The sequence below is a fragment of the Alosa pseudoharengus genome, unplaced genomic scaffold (genome assembly GCF_046254945.1).
Source record: "Alosa pseudoharengus isolate Yale_2024_CS ecotype anadromous, Long Island Sound unplaced genomic scaffold, YU_APseudo_1.1 YU_APseudo_1.1_scf_4, whole genome shotgun sequence".
NCBI lineage: Eukaryota > Metazoa > Chordata > Actinopteri > Clupeiformes > Clupeidae > Alosa > Alosa pseudoharengus.
In genome coordinates, this window is record NW_027468774.1 from 36,406,228 (window position 1) to 36,421,523 (window position 15,296).

The 15,296-nt window shown below is 40.3% G+C and overlaps 1 protein-coding gene across 1 annotated transcript; it reads left to right on the forward strand.

Annotated features, from left to right (window-relative positions):
* The first annotated feature begins 364 nt into the window (after positions 1-364).
* Positions 365-14,867, forward strand: flii (FLII actin remodeling protein). Its single transcript, XM_076266109.1, has 30 exons — positions 365-470; positions 1,478-1,588; positions 1,682-1,753; positions 1,927-2,007; positions 2,412-2,497; positions 2,620-2,781; positions 2,885-2,988; positions 3,868-4,043; positions 4,246-4,403; positions 4,498-4,582; positions 4,944-5,091; positions 5,254-5,387; positions 5,689-5,901; positions 5,995-6,174; positions 7,946-8,028; positions 8,120-8,194; positions 8,303-8,386; positions 8,869-9,040; positions 9,283-9,387; positions 9,580-9,771; positions 10,102-10,290; positions 11,372-11,511; positions 11,763-11,979; positions 12,140-12,294; positions 12,438-12,498; positions 12,583-12,711; positions 12,826-12,932; positions 13,052-13,157; positions 13,426-13,491; positions 13,612-14,867. The coding sequence occupies exons 1-30, from the start codon at positions 408-410 to the stop codon at positions 13,744-13,746; spliced, it is 3,789 nt and encodes a 1,262-aa protein (XP_076122224.1). The 5' UTR covers positions 365-407; the 3' UTR covers positions 13,747-14,867.
* The last annotated feature ends 429 nt before the right edge of the window (positions 14,868-15,296 follow it).

A 15,296-nucleotide genomic window follows, 5' to 3' on the forward strand; every position in this document is an offset into this window, starting at 1 on the left:
TTGCATATTTTCCGCTAACATAGAATGATTCATTAAAATGTCTGTAAATGCTGAAACATTACATTGGACCATTGACTGTATGCAGTCATCTTATTGACAGTGACTGACTGTATACAGTCAATGATTTGGACATAAATTTAAGGATAAGGTGTAGGTTATTTCAAACAGGGGAAAACATATTATTGAGGATATTGAAAACAAAAACATTTAGGCATTGGTGTTGAAGGGCCACGGGGTCACATTATTTTATAGTCATGGGGAGAAGCCTTTCTTTTACTGTCTATGGGTGAAGCGGACTGTACCATTTTGAGAAACGGGTGTGTCTTCCGGCAGCTGTCTGCAGGGTCTGGTCAAATTCTTGAACACTACCAGAAATAGCCTGAAAAGTCTGTCAACCTGAATCCGTGATGGCTGCTACAGGAGTTCTCCCCTTTATCAGGGGGGTAGACCTAAGTGGGAACGATTTTAAAGTAAGGCCCTTTTGTTGATTTGTAAATGGTTGATTAGAAGCTAGTAGTTTGTATTTATGTCGGGTTAGGTTTTGTATTCTTCTGAATGTTAGTTAGCCTTAGCTTGCTAGGCATAAGGGCTTGATAACTGGCTAACATGAGCTAGCTATGATAGCATAATATAAGCAGTTATGTAGAACTAGAAGCCTAACCTAGCTCTCTAGCTAGCTGCCAGGGCGGTAGCAATCGACTGTCATAAATTGCATGGGAACACAAGTGTTCTCAATTTAAGGCATTTTAGTTTTTTTTTTGCTCAGACATTGGTCATTTAATAGTAGGAAGGTAAATATTGACGCCTGTTTCAGGAATATTAATTATATTGGCGTCTGTCTTATAGCGTTAGTGTCTGGGCTAAGACAGGCATAACGTTAGCACATTAAAACTTGGTCGGTTAGCTGATGTTAGCTGATTGATTAACGTTACCCCTTGTCTTGTGCCGCTGCTGATCTGTTATAAGTTCATCCTATTCATTTAAATAAGCTGATATGCTCTAAGTAAGAAACTAAAGAAGAATAACAAAGTAGGTTAATATAGCTCGAGGTCGGTCTGCTTTCCAACAGCTGTGTAATAACAGCTAACTGCGTTTCTCAACATTGTTCAAGTTGGTGTGAACGTTAGCAGTCTCTGATGTTAGCCAGCCTGTCTGTTGTGTTTATGTTGTCTTTGGTGGACGTTGTTTTTTGTAGTTATGCTACCTCATGTTATGAATGCTGTATATTTAAGCATATTTAACCACTACCACGATACTGCTCAAGTCCTGTTGGAGAAGTTATAGTCTTTGTCTTAGTGTAAGAAATAGCGTTGCTTTAGAGGCACACCCACAAGTGAGTCAGGAAACGGCATGACATCATTTCTTTCTTGAATGTTTCAATCCATTGATTTGTAGTATGTCACCACTATGCACATTAACTTCAGAAATGGCCATCCCGGCGTTTGTTTTGACTCTAACCATTATGTCTTGATTTCAGGGGGGCTACTTTCCGGAGCATGTAAAATCTATGTCCAGCCTGCGATGGCTGAAGTTAAACAGAACAGGACTTTGCTATCTTCCAGAGGAGCTGGCCTCCCTCCAGAAGCTGGTGATTACAGTATTTTTAGCTATTTTGAATTACGCTACTACCATTATTTTAATTATTTTGTTATTATAACTTTTTGTTATTTTTTTCTGTTAGGAACATTTGTCAGTGAGTCACAACAGCTTGACAACCTTACATGGAGAGCTCTCCAGTCTTCCCAACCTAAGGGTAATAGAAATAATCATTTTGGCATATTTTAGGCCGACATGGATTATTTGTCAACAAATCTGTGTAGTTTAGCCTGTACCAAGACCTCATATGTGAATTGTGAGAGTTCTAATATAATAATCCTTGTCTTCATAACTTTACGCCTATTTTATGCCTCTTTTCTGACACCCAAGGCTGTTGTGGCAAGAGCAAACAACTTAAAGAACACAGGAGTTCCAGATGATATTTTTCAGCTGGATGACCTCTCGGTACTGGTATGTAAACATTCCCCCTTTCTTTTACCACATACTGGGGTTTTGTCTTGGAACACCACTTGTTCATCTGTTAACAGGCAACTGAGAAGTTGCACACTTTTCATTGCCCTTGTTGCGCCCTTTGATTTTATGAGGACGCCTCTGTGTGAGGAGGAATAGCCAGATGTATAACCCAGTCTATTTATAACAAAGATACTGCAAGGCTTAAACTATTCAGGCACTGTGCCTAAATTCAGGCGTGGGCTGGGCCGTTACGATTTGAAAATAGGAGATTGTATATGACTGCTGTTTTGATAACTTGAGGTACAGACATTTTCCTTGCTTTTTAAGCCTTGATACTGTGAAATGCTTTTTTTGGATTAGAGACATAGCACAAGGATTAAGCCGTTTTATATTCTTCTCAGGATCTGAGCTATAACCAGTTGACTGAAATTCCAAGGGACCTGGAGAATTCCAGGAATATGCTGGTTCTTAACCTCAGTCACAATGGGTGAGAAACAACAACCTACCTGATAGACATGGTTATCATGTCGGTCATGACTACTCTGTACTTTGATGTATTTACTATTTCCCTTTTAACTTATTTTTTTCTCCTTTCCCCCTCTACTCTAGCATTGACAACATACCAAACCAGCTGTTCATTAACCTAACTGACCTGCTGTACTTGGACCTAAGTGACAATAAATTAGATAGCCTGCCTCCCCAGATGAGACGTTTGGTTCACTTGCAGACGTTAATACTGAACAACAATCCCCTTATGCATGCCCAGTTAAGGTAAATAAGAGCCATTGTTGATATACAGCTAGTTATTAGCATGCTACAAAAGCATGTGTTGAAAACATGCCTTACTGATTCTGTCTTTCTTTTTTATGAACAGACAATTGCCAGCCATGGTTGCTCTTCAAACCCTACATTTGAGAAACACGCAACGCACTCAAAGCAACATGCCCACCAGTTTAGAAGGCCTTGCTAATTTAGCAGGTATATACAAACATGTTATTTGAGTGGGGCGTGAAATAGGCTAAAGCAGAACCCCAACCTGGTCTGCTGACCATCATGTTGAAATCAGGCTAAGCCAGAATTCCTCTCAGTGGTTGTAACAGGAACCTGATGCCATTGCCATGAACTGAATGCAGATCTAGGCTGAAACTGGACATATTTTACATGTAACAATGGCCTCACAAGCTATTCACAAGGACATTTCAATGTTGATCTCGGTAACACTTTATTTTAATGTGTCGCTGTTACAGTGTACTATCAGGTACATGTACATGTTACATGTACACTAAAGACAATGAGGCCTTGACTGGAGCTAAGAATGGTTTGTATATCAAATCTATCATGACCAGATTTACCCCATCCAGCAGGTCTCAGGTCAGCTCTTTGCCTCTGATGAAAATGTAGGCAAATTGGCAAAGTTTTGTAAAAGCACTCAGTATTACAATATAACAACTATATGTAGGTACCCACAAATACATAATGCAAGTACAATGATAGTACCTGATAGTATATGTTGTTACACAGGTTGTACCACTGTAACTAATCAGGTAGGTACACTGTAACAGCGACACATTAAAATAAAGTGTTACCTTGATCTCTAACCCTTGATCATTATGTTGGGGGAGGGGTGTGCCCATATGGTGGCTGTAGATAGCATTGTATTACAGCAGCATTGACTCATGGGTATTAATGGGTAATGAATGTTCGCATACAGTACAACTGTTGGATGCATTGAATTGCATGCAATCAGGAGAACAATAGCAATCATTCACTGGAGTTCATTCATTCCACTTAAATTGCTAATGCTATGAAGAATGAGTATGGTACCAACCTGTGTGTGTGTGTGTCCCTTATTTCCAGATGTGGATCTGTCCTGTAATGACCTGACTAGGGTACCAGAGTGCCTCTACTCCTTGGCCAGTCTGAAGCGCCTTAACCTGAGCAGCAATCAGATCTCTGAGCTCTCCTTATGCATTGATCAGTGGACACAGCTGGAGACACTAAACCTTTCCAGAAATCAGCTCACTTCACTTCCGGTAATGGCCATCCTTGCTGTTTTTGTATGTTTGAAACAGCGTGCCCAGATTTCAAGCTTATTATTTGTCAGTAATACTTTGTAGTTGGCCAGATTACAGTGCTAGAAGGGCTGCTATTGAATCGTAAGATCATTCAGGTTTGTGAGACTACTCTTCCTAATTTCCAGAGATGTCCTTGTCTCCTTGTCTGCTTCATTCACAGTCTGCCATCTGCAAGTTGGCCAAGTTGAAGAAGCTGTATGTGAACTCTAATAAGCTTGACTTCGATGGATTGCCATCTGGAGTTGGGAAGCTGTCAAACCTGGTGGAATTCATGGCCGCTAATAATAACTTGGAGCTCGTACCTGAAGGGTTATGCAGGTGTGTGTTTCTGATGCTTTATCTTCGGAGATGTTGTACAGTTAGATGTGGTGTATTTTCCTGTGTTGACACATGGCATTAATCTCTGCAATAGGTGCGGCAAGCTGAAGAAACTTGTGCTGAACAAGAATCGCCTTGTGACATTGCCAGAGGCTATCCATTTCCTTACTGATTTGGAAGTAAGTGTGATCAAAACTTTTAAACAGCTTCTTAGGGCACTTGGAGACTTACCAAAAAAGCCCATACCTGTGTTATTTATCTTGCCCACTAATTACATCACCTGCCTCATAAACATCAAGAGATGGTGCAACATCTTTCCTCTCTGTTATTTCTCTTTGTTTGTAGAGCTCTTTGTATGTTGTGTTTGCTTATGTTACATGGAAATTGAGATTTTGAGATAGATGCTCATGCAACTTTGAACAACGTTGGTGATGGTATTCCCCGAGATTAGAGCAAACAAAACAGAAAATGGTAGTTGTTCTGAAGTGCTTTATTCTCCAGGTTTTATGGACTAGTGTGTAACTTAAATCTTGTTTATAGGTTCTGGATGTCCGAGAGAATCCTAACCTGGTGATGCCTCCCAAGCCAGTGGATCGGACAGCTGAGTGGTACAACATTGACTTCTCCCTGCAGAACCAGCTGCGTTTGGCTGGAGCCTCACCGGCGACTGTGGCTGCAGCAGGTGGAGGTATTGTTTAGGTTTTTTGAGTTTTAACTGCAATTGTTCTTAAATTAATCTTTATCTCTCTTGTGTGACACACACACACACCTCCCATGCCGGCAATGTGTGTAACATTTTCCCCCCCTATCCTGATGGTGTCTGACCCTGTTATGCCTGTTGCATTTATAGGAACCAGTCAGCGAGATCCACTCGCCAGGAAGATGAGACTGAGGCGACGCAAGGACTCAGCCCAGGATGACCAGGCCAAGCAGGTGCTGAAGGGCATGTCGGACGTGGCCCAGGAAAAGAACAAATCCATTGAGGTAAGAATATTCAGCACGCTCAGCACACATGCAGTGCAGTTACCTAACTTTCGTGTGCCTTGAGATATGAAAAATGAAGTAGAACATTGCTGATGCAAGTCCACCTTTATAAGGCCACTATTTTAAGATATTTTAAGAATGTCATTGTTGCTTAGCACAAATAGCACCAAGGACACCAAGGATCTGGAATTAATTGTCAGTTAATTCCAGAAAAGATATCCTCACAAGTATGTTGTATGAACATAACTACATGAAGTGCATTTCCACTAATGTTGGACCTTGGTCTCTTGCGTATCATCAGGAAAACGGGGATATGAAATATGGGGACCTGAAGACGAAGCGCTGGGACAAGCAGCTGGAGAAGCCTCACCTTGACTATTCTGAGTTCTTCACTGAAGATGCTGGTCAGATACCTGGCGTCCAAATATGGCAGATTGAGAACTTTGTGCCCATGCAGGTGGAAGAGGCCTTCCATGGAAAGTTCTACGAAGCTGACTCCTACATTGTGCTCAAGGTTGGACCCACCACCCGGTCTTTAACATGTATTGAACACGTATTTATCTCCTCAAAATTGGAAACATGTTTTCATGTTCTGTTTGTTTTCCAGACAAGCTTGGATGACAATGGTGCCTTGAACTGGCAGATCTTCTATTGGATTGGGCAGGAGGCTACTTTGGACAAAAAGGCCGGCTCTGCCATCCACGCTGTCAATCTGCGCAACTACCTGGGAGCGGAATGCCGGACAATCCGTGAGGAAATGGGAGATGAGAGTGAGGAGTTCAATGCAGTAAGCATAGTACAATGACTCCCTTTTCGACTATTCTGAGGAAGCTATAAAACCCCAAAACAAGGGATTGCTTTCAGCTATTGTTTAGGTTATTTGCTTATCTATCGGTGTGTTTGTATTGTAGGGACCTTAGCTATCAATTCGCCTTATTCAGGTGGCGGCCAATGTAAACCAAACGAGGCTACAGGATACATAAACCATAGGATTGTTGTGTTCTATGCAGGCTTGGAATTTCACCATTCTGGGGGCAAGGCCACTTGGCCTTCAGTTGGGCATATTTGGTGGGGGGCACAAAGGCCACATGTCAGGGCACCAAGGCCAAAGTTAACTATACAGTAGTAGGCTATAAAAATGATGAAAGTTGTATTTAGCCTATTCACTGCAGTAGACCTGCATCACTGTATGAAACATTACAAAAAATATGAAACGTGACATATTACATAGAACTGTAAATCATCTGATCATCTAATATTTGCAGATATCTAGGCTATATATAACATTTATTTTATATTTGGCCTGTTATGAAATCATGTATTGAAAAATTTAAGCACAGCTCAGCTTTAAGAAACTCAAATAGCCTAGATGCATGCTTAGCATTTTGTGATCATTAAGGCTACTTTCACAAACTCTTAGTCAGCTGTCCTATGATTTACCAATATAGGCGATATTTGTAACATTTATTTTGTATTTGGCCCGTTATAAAATCATGTGGAACAATTTAAACACATTGTAAAACGTAAAGCCCAAATTTGGAGACATCCATGCATGTCGAATTCAAATGCAAATTCAAAACTAGATTACTCTGGAACGGCTAACTGTACAGGGGACTGCTTTACACTTTTGTGTTCGGTAAGGTCTGCTGTTTATTCTGATATATGGTTTGTCATGTGTTAAAAGAAGGGTTCGTGAAGTATTCCACCGAGATGAATGGGTAGGGAGATCATGGGACGCAAAACCTTCAGTAGAATGTATGATTAAATTGAATTATATTATTTACTTTTCTCGCGAACTGTTCAACAGAGCAATTATCGGCTAACATCGTTTAAAAGCTGAGAAAAAGCTCTTTCATGTGATACTTGTGATGTCTGTGTGATGAATAGGCTACTTCGCGAGTAGTTCAACTGAGAAGAATGGGTGAATTTGGACGCACTTTCTTTCTTGCGCTGTCACTTTCTCCACTGCGTAAAAGACTAAATTAATTTGCGCTGTGAATGCTAAGATTATTTTGACAGGCCACACGCTAAATAAAAATCGCTATCAGTAGGACGCAAAGCAGAATATTGAAATAACGGGGCACCAAGGCCACCGTGGCCTGTAAACCTCTGATTTTCAAAGGGGCCTCACGGCCAATGCAAGGGGCTACGACGGCCGTGGCCGCCGTGAAATTCCTACCCTGGTTCTATGCATTTCACCAGTAGGTGGTGAAAATGCATTAATGATCTAGTCTCGTTTAGGTTTACACAATGGCCACCATTGTGTAAACCAAAACATCTGATTCCCCATTAATATTGTTGGTGACCAAAATGTAAAGATATTACAGGAAAAGTATTGCACACAGTCATCAAAGTTTTCTTCCGCTTTTGTGACCGCTGTTCTCGTACATTATTCCAGGAAGTAATGGTATGGCATTCTGCCATATATTATTTCTGGCTGTAGAGCATTCTGATAACACAGTGGTTTTGATTTCAAAAGGCTGACTGAAACACATGGATAGTTTAGAATGATATTGACCTAGTTGAGTAAACTCAATTTACATGCTTGTAACCCGCAGGTGTTTGATAATGAAATCTCATACATTGAGGGAGGAACTGCCAGTGGATTCTACACTGTTGAGGACACGCAGTACCCAACAAGGTGAGGGGGAAACGTTGCTTGAAGACTTAGGATGGAACAGGTGCAGGGCGCGTTCCACTGTTACTCACCTTAAGCTTTGTTTTGACTACAGGCTGTACCGGGTGTATGGAAAAAAGAATATCAGATTGGAATCTGTCCCTATTAAGGCATCCTCGCTCGACCCACGGTAAGCCCCTGACTATCTCTAATCCTTCCCTCTGTAAACAAGGCTGCCCATTGGTCCTTGTGGCTTTGAGGCCCTTATCATGCTTATCACATGCCTTGTTTGTCTCAGGTTTGTCTTCTTGCTGGACGCTGGCTTGGAGCTCTTTGTGTGGAGAGGTGCAAATGCCACACTTAGTGGCACCACAAAAGCCAGGTAGGCCCCGAACTAAGCTGTGACAATACCTCTGTTGTGGTCTCCAATGCTGCCACCAATAGTGACGAGTGTAAACACAAATGCGAGAATAAACACAAATAAGATTTGCCATACAATCCTTTCGGCATCAGATTTCTATGCACCATCAATGTAATATTATGTCTGATCCACTAATATACTGTGTTGTTTGCAATAGTTGATATTTTCTAATAAACGGAACATCAACATAATGTTGATGTTCCGTTTATTAAAAAAATATCAACTATTGCAAATTTGCAATTGCAATTTGATCTTACCTGAGAAGTGAAGCCATAGCGCAGTGTTAACACCATATTGTGTCATCAGACATGTCACATACCAGTTGAGTCCACCTTGTTTTGTAGACAGTAAACCTAGACAGCCATGTTAAATCACTGAAACCTATAGTTGTGCTTAGTTTTCCATCATCGTGGAACAGTTGCATCATTGTTGTGTCCCAACAGATTATTTGCAGAAAAGATCAACAAGAATGAGAGAAAGAGCAAAGCTGAGATCACAACACTTATGCAGAATGCAGAGCCCCCTGAGTTTTGGGAACCACTTGGAGGTCAACCCGAGGAGATCAAGAAGCATGTTCCCGACGATTTTGCTCCAATTCGGCCCAAACTTTACAAGGTCTGGAGCTCTCTGTGCTCTCTTGTGATCCACACAGGGCTCAAAGTTTTCAGGCACTCGGCGTGGCCAGGCCATTTAAAGATTTGAAAACATATAATTTTATATAATAACTTTCTGATAAATTCAGGCACATACATTTTCCTCACTTTGAGCCCTGTTTACACCTTGTTTACCCCATCAAAATTTAGAATTAAGTTCTAGTGAATTATTAGACTTGTTGAAAACAATTGTTGTTATGTTAGGTTGGACTGGGCTTGGGATACTTGGAGCTTCCCCAGATCAACTACAAGCTCTCTGTGGAACACAAAAACAAGCTCAAACTGGATGTCATTCCTGAGCTCAGACTGGTAAACATCTTCTAACTGGTCTATAAAGTCAGTTTAGTCAATGTAGTCAATGTAGTTCAAGTCAATGTAGTCAATAATAATAGTAATAAATAAAAAAATAATGCTAATTAAAATAATAAGTAAATCATGTATCTCTTGCTCTGTGTTTATGTTTGTGACCATTGTAACTCACTCTCTTGCTGTCGTTTCCAGCTGCAAAGCCTTTTGGACACCAAAGGAGTCTACATCCTGGACTGCTGGTCTGACGTGTTCATATGGATCGGACGCAAATCTCCAAGGCTGGTCAGAGCAGCTGCGCTGAAACTGGGACAGGAGTTATGTAGCATGCTGCACCGGCCCAAACACGCTGTGGTCATCCGGAACCTGGAGGGGACCGAGAACCAGGTAAAGCCCCTGGTTTAAGAATGACATGAGATTTCATGGTATTCTTTCATTCGATACTTTGCAACTATGTCATCAGTGAGACAGATGAAGGAAAAAGAAACAATACTTGATCAAACAATAAAACTAAAAACAAAAATTACAATTCAACCTAACAGGAAAATGTTAAACCAGTGCTTTTTTTGTTTATTATATTCTTCAGATTTAAAAAGAGTTTAACACATCTATGGCTATGTGGAGGTGTTTTGATATTTGTGTATTGAGGCAGTGGTTTCACTGTTTGTCAAAATTCATTCATTCATTATTTTTTGTCACCTCAAACCCACTTTGAAGGTGTTCAAGTCCAAATTCAAGAACTGGGATGATGTGCTGAAGGTGGACTATACTAGGAACGCTGAAAGTGTCCAACAGAAAGATAACCTGTCTGGTAAGGTGAAGAAGGATGCCGAGCAGAAGGATCAGATGAAGGCAGACCTGACGGCCCTGTTTCTTCCTAGACAGCCCCCAATGCCCCTCAGTGAGGTAACCAATCAAGAACCGGTATTTTGATGTAGTGTTCTGACATTTTAGATTCATCACATTTTCATGCCGGGAATAAACGGTTTTGAATCAGTTTATTGCCCAAATTCCGTTTATGTCAATATTCCGTTTAACCTGTTTACATGCAAGTAGAATGTCACGTTTTGACCATATTCCTGTTTACATATTATTATTCCGAATAAGTCGGCGACGCAGCCTGAAAATAGGCATTCTGTGTGAATTGAGCATGCGCAGGCCTACAACATTCTGGGAGCATATTCTGTTTAAGGTGTTTTGACCCGATATTCCGTTTAAAACAGGCATATGCTAGGGTGTGCAAACGGTTTATTACTAAAACAAATATGGCCTTTTCGGTTTATTTCAATCAGAATAAGGTGCTTACAAGACGCACGCATATCCGGTTTATTCCCAATAAACTGATTTGAAACTGTTTATTGGCTGCATGAAAACGTGATGATTGTTAATCACATCTTTTGCACCTTTATCAGACAAAATGCCTACCAATATGAACAAAACCAAATTTCAGTTGGGATTTAGTCTTACTGCCTGGACGCATTGCATCCGTCACATTTGCAGAACGGCGCTGTTTGTGTGTTCACATCATTTCTACATAGAGTTTGCCTTTGTTAATCTCTATAAATCATTAAAGAGCTGAAATGAAGATCAGAAAGCGGATTAGTTGTTACCAGAAAGCAGTCACGTCATCTTGTTTACCCTTGGTTGCCAGAGAAAGAGAAAGCAGGGAAAACTAGGCCTGCTGTCTTTCACCTAATGTTAACTTATCGACAGAATGTGATAACCTTCTTTCAGTTTCTGTTACTTTATGGTACATGTGTAGCCTCCATTTTCCTCTTTTAAATGTAAATTATGACTATCAACCAGTTTCTAGCATCTAGCGGAAAAATATAGACGCCCCCTTCTATTCTCTGGCTGGTTCGCTCGTATGACTGAGGCAGTGTGGCTGCTCTAAACTGGTCACATGGGCACCTAAATGTAAACACGCAACGCAGGCAGTGTGTTCAAGCCGCTAGTCTTCGCTTTTAATTCTTATCTCTACACTCAGGCTGAGACGATGATGGAAGAATGGAATGAAGATTTGGATGGAATGGAAGGTTTTGTTCTGGAAGGGAAGAAATTTGCGCGCTTGCCAGAGGAAGAGTTTGGTCACTTTCATACCCAGGACTGTTATGTGTTCCTATGCAGGTAAACATGGCTTTCTTTTGTCCTGCTTTTGTCCTGCAGTCCACAATTCTACTCCAATACGCAAACCAAGTGACTCAGACCTGGATGTGATTTGATTGGCTTGTGAGCTCTAATAGCAATAACATTGTACCAGAATCGTGTACTGTGGATTTAAGTCAAGAGTGCATAACCATCGTCTAAGTTGCAACTTCTACTTTGTGGTTGTCAATAGACGGTGATAAATTGATGTTTTTATTCTGGTGATTGTCCAGGTACTGGGTGCCTGTTGAGTACGAGGATGATGCAGACAAAGAGAAGAAGAAGGAGAAAGGGGAAGACGATGCTGATGATGAGGAGAAGCAGCCGGAAGAGGACTTCCAGTGTGTGGTGTACTTCTGGCAAGGCAGGGAGGCCTCCAACATGGGCTGGCTCACATTCACCTTCAGCCTGCAGAAGAAGTTTGAGAGTTTGTTTCCCGGCAAGCTGGAGGTGTGTGTGTCCCCTTTTCAATCATCCCAGTGTTTTTTCTTTTTTGTCTTGAGCAGTGATCATAGAGATCGGACTAGGGGGTGTGTTGTAGAATGGTTAATCTTTATTTTCTGATGACTCTTGGATTGGGTTGGAGTAATGTGATATTTCTCTATTCTAGGTGGTCAGAATGACCCAACAGCAAGAAAACCTCAAGTTTCTTTCTCACTTCAAGAGGAAGTTCATCATCCATAAAGGGAAGAGAAAGTTAAAGGTGGACAATGTCCAGCCAAGTCTGTACCACATCAGGACGAATGGCAGTGCCCTGTGTACTAGGTAACCATAAGCTACTCTTTACTAACTGGCTAGTTACCAGTGATAGTTGAGCAGTAAATCTTGGTCTAAGTAGAAAATGTTTGCCAAACATTTTCCTTTCTGTTACAAATGGACAGTGTTAATATCCTGTTTTTGAATTTCAGGACGATTCAAATACTCACCGATTCAAGCAACCTCAACTCAGAATTCTGCTTCATATTGAAGGTATGTTTATATTTGTGCTTATGCCCTGTTAACCGTTTATAACAATAACCAGTGTCCAATAGCTGTTTGTTTGGCTTTCTGCAGGTGCCATTTGAGAGCACAGACAACCAGGGAATAGTGTACACGTGGGTTGGCCGAGCCGCAGACCCAGATGAAGCCAAACTCGCTGAGGACATCATGAACTGCATGTTTGATGACACCTACAGTAAGCAGGTAAAATAATTAATCAGCAACGAAGCTGATTGAGTTAACCATCTTTTTAAGAAGACATTCGGTAGAAAATATTAAAAACAAGTACTGACCTGTCACCATTCTAATCATTGCTAGGTGATAAACGAGGGAGAAGAGCCTGAAAACTTCTTCTGGGTTGGCATTGGCTCACAAAAGCCTTATGATGAGGATGCTGATTACATGAAATACGCAAGACTCTTTAGGTCGGTATCCTATTCATTATCCCTTTTTTCACAATTTGGTGATGTTGATTTTAAAGGCAATTTAAAGGCAAAACAAGTGTCTGGCCTTGATTATTTGTCTGTTTACTTGCATGCTTAAGGTGTTCCAATGAAAAGGGATACTTTGCTGTATCTGAGAAGTGCTCGGACTTTTGTCAAGATGACCTTGCTGATGATGACATTATGCTTCTGGACAATGGAAAAGAGGTAAACCTTTCTCTGGGGGTGATGTTATCATGTAGCTGATTCAGAATTTATCTGCATTGTATAAAGTTTCTTTGGAAAGAGGATGTTTTGGCCCACAAGTCACTCAATGTGTTTGCAGTGCAAGTGTATTGTCTATCTAGCTTTGTTCGTGAGTCTTTTTGTCTATGTCTTTGTTTCGTCTTTCTTTAAGTGTGAATATAAAAAGATGCAAGAACACTGTTCATTTTGAGGATTTGATGATGCCATGGTGTTTCTTATTGCCTTCCAGGTTTACATGTGGGTGGGCACCCAAACCAGCCAAGTGGAAATCAAACTAAGTCTGAAAGCTTGTCAGGTGAGATCAAGTGGTCAACATTTTAACATCAACAGACCTAATAAACTGTACACTGAAAACAAGTCAGCTGTTCAATACACTTGGGAATATGACATGCTATCTACCTGTCATTTGTATCAGGTCTACATCCAGCACATGAGGTCCAAGGATACGGAGCACCCAAGGAAGCTCAGACTGGTGCGCAAGGGCAACGAGCCCCATTGCTTTACACGCTGCTTCCATGCTTGGAGCACCTTCAAGACCGCTCCTGCATAGAGCCCTCAGGAGGTCTTTCACCACTGACCCTACAGCCACCTTGCTCCACAGCCCGTAGACATTTACACTGCAAGAAACCCTCTGTTCCCATAGGACATTGCAATATATATATATATATATATATGATCATCTCCTTTCTTCACAAGGCTTGTATACATGTATGGTACGTTTGCTATGGATTTAAACAATAGAGTTTTATTTTTACGTGTTTGGTGGTTAGCCTGCGAAGGGTCATAGAGATCATTTCAGAGGTCAGATGCAATATCTTAGAGCTTATATATTTTGAAGTGATATCTTCAAGGAATACAACATATCCATTAACAAACAACAACAGAAAGAATTTATAATGAATGTGTGAAAAATGGAAATGGTGTATTGATGCTTCAGCGTCGGCAGGATAGCTTGTATAAACTGCTGTGCATATATTTCTGTTGAATGTTTTTGTATTTTTTATTATTTTAAGTTCCATATCAAACAGATGTTTTAGAGGCTTTAGTCCACATTATGGAAACATAAAAAAGATGCCTATATAGAATGAAAAGCACAAAGGAACCCTTCAGTCATGCATTCTTGTATGTGGTTTGTGCCATTAACAGCTGATATGGTTTGGGTTATTTTGCATGAGAATGCCGTCCTAGCAATTATGTGAGCCCTTGCCCCACTGTATGACTGTGCCAAGAATGACTGGTGGAGAAAAGGCTAGGTTTGTAAGGGGCTGACTTCCCCCACATACATTGTGATACAATTAGCATGTTGTTACATGGTTAAAAGCCCCTTACTATCTCTACAAAATGTATGGCTGCCTCAAGTGTAACTTAAGATTGCCATGATGTAAGAAATAAAGTTAAAAGAATTGTGGTCATGCCAGGAGATCACAAGTGAGAGATATTTCTGCTAGTAAGAAACAAAACAGTTTTGGTATGCATTTAATATTTTCACCACTTTATAATATAAGGCAAAATATGCTCAAAAGCCACTGTCTCATTTTGTCCCACATCCTCTTTAATACCTAAATAATTACGTGCTTTAATTGCTATTTGTAAAATATTTCTTGCCTGTAGACCCACCTGCAGATGCTCTATTTATGTATTTTATATGGAAATAAAGTTTCTTCTAAAATATGTCTCATCAAGTAGTTTATTTACTTCAACATATACTTAGTTGTTTAAGCGCTTATGTGTTATGGTTTATATAATGTTGTTTTATTTTAATTGGGCTGGTAATTAATTTGACATTATTGTTTATTATTGATATTCTCCTTAATGTAGTCTTAGCATGTCATTGTTTTTATATTATTGATTGAATTGACATTATTGTTTTATTATTGCCTTTCCCCTTTTTTACATTGCTTTTTATTAGGCTATTGATTGAATTGATATTATTGTGTACTACAACTATTCTCCTTACTATATTTGACCTACATTTTAATCTGTTCCCTGTTCCATTTTAAATATTACTATGTTGTTTTGTATTTATGTGTCGCTTTGGACAAAGGCGTCTGCTAAATCCATAACCATAACTTCAATGAGAACCTGTGTGAAAAATGTCGC

Excerpts from the sequence above, each read along its gene's own strand:
- flii (XM_076266109.1), top strand. The coding sequence starts at position 408 with ATGGCTGCTACAGGAGTTCTCCCCTTTATCAGGGGGGTAGACCTAAGT. Across the intron at positions 11,980-12,139 it reads TGTTTCCCGGCAAGCTGGAG|GTGGTCAGAATGACCCAACA; the intron begins GTGTGTGTGTCC and ends TCTCTATTCTAG. Across the intron at positions 12,499-12,582 it reads AATTCTGCTTCATATTGAAG|GTGCCATTTGAGAGCACAGA; the intron begins GTATGTTTATAT and ends GGCTTTCTGCAG.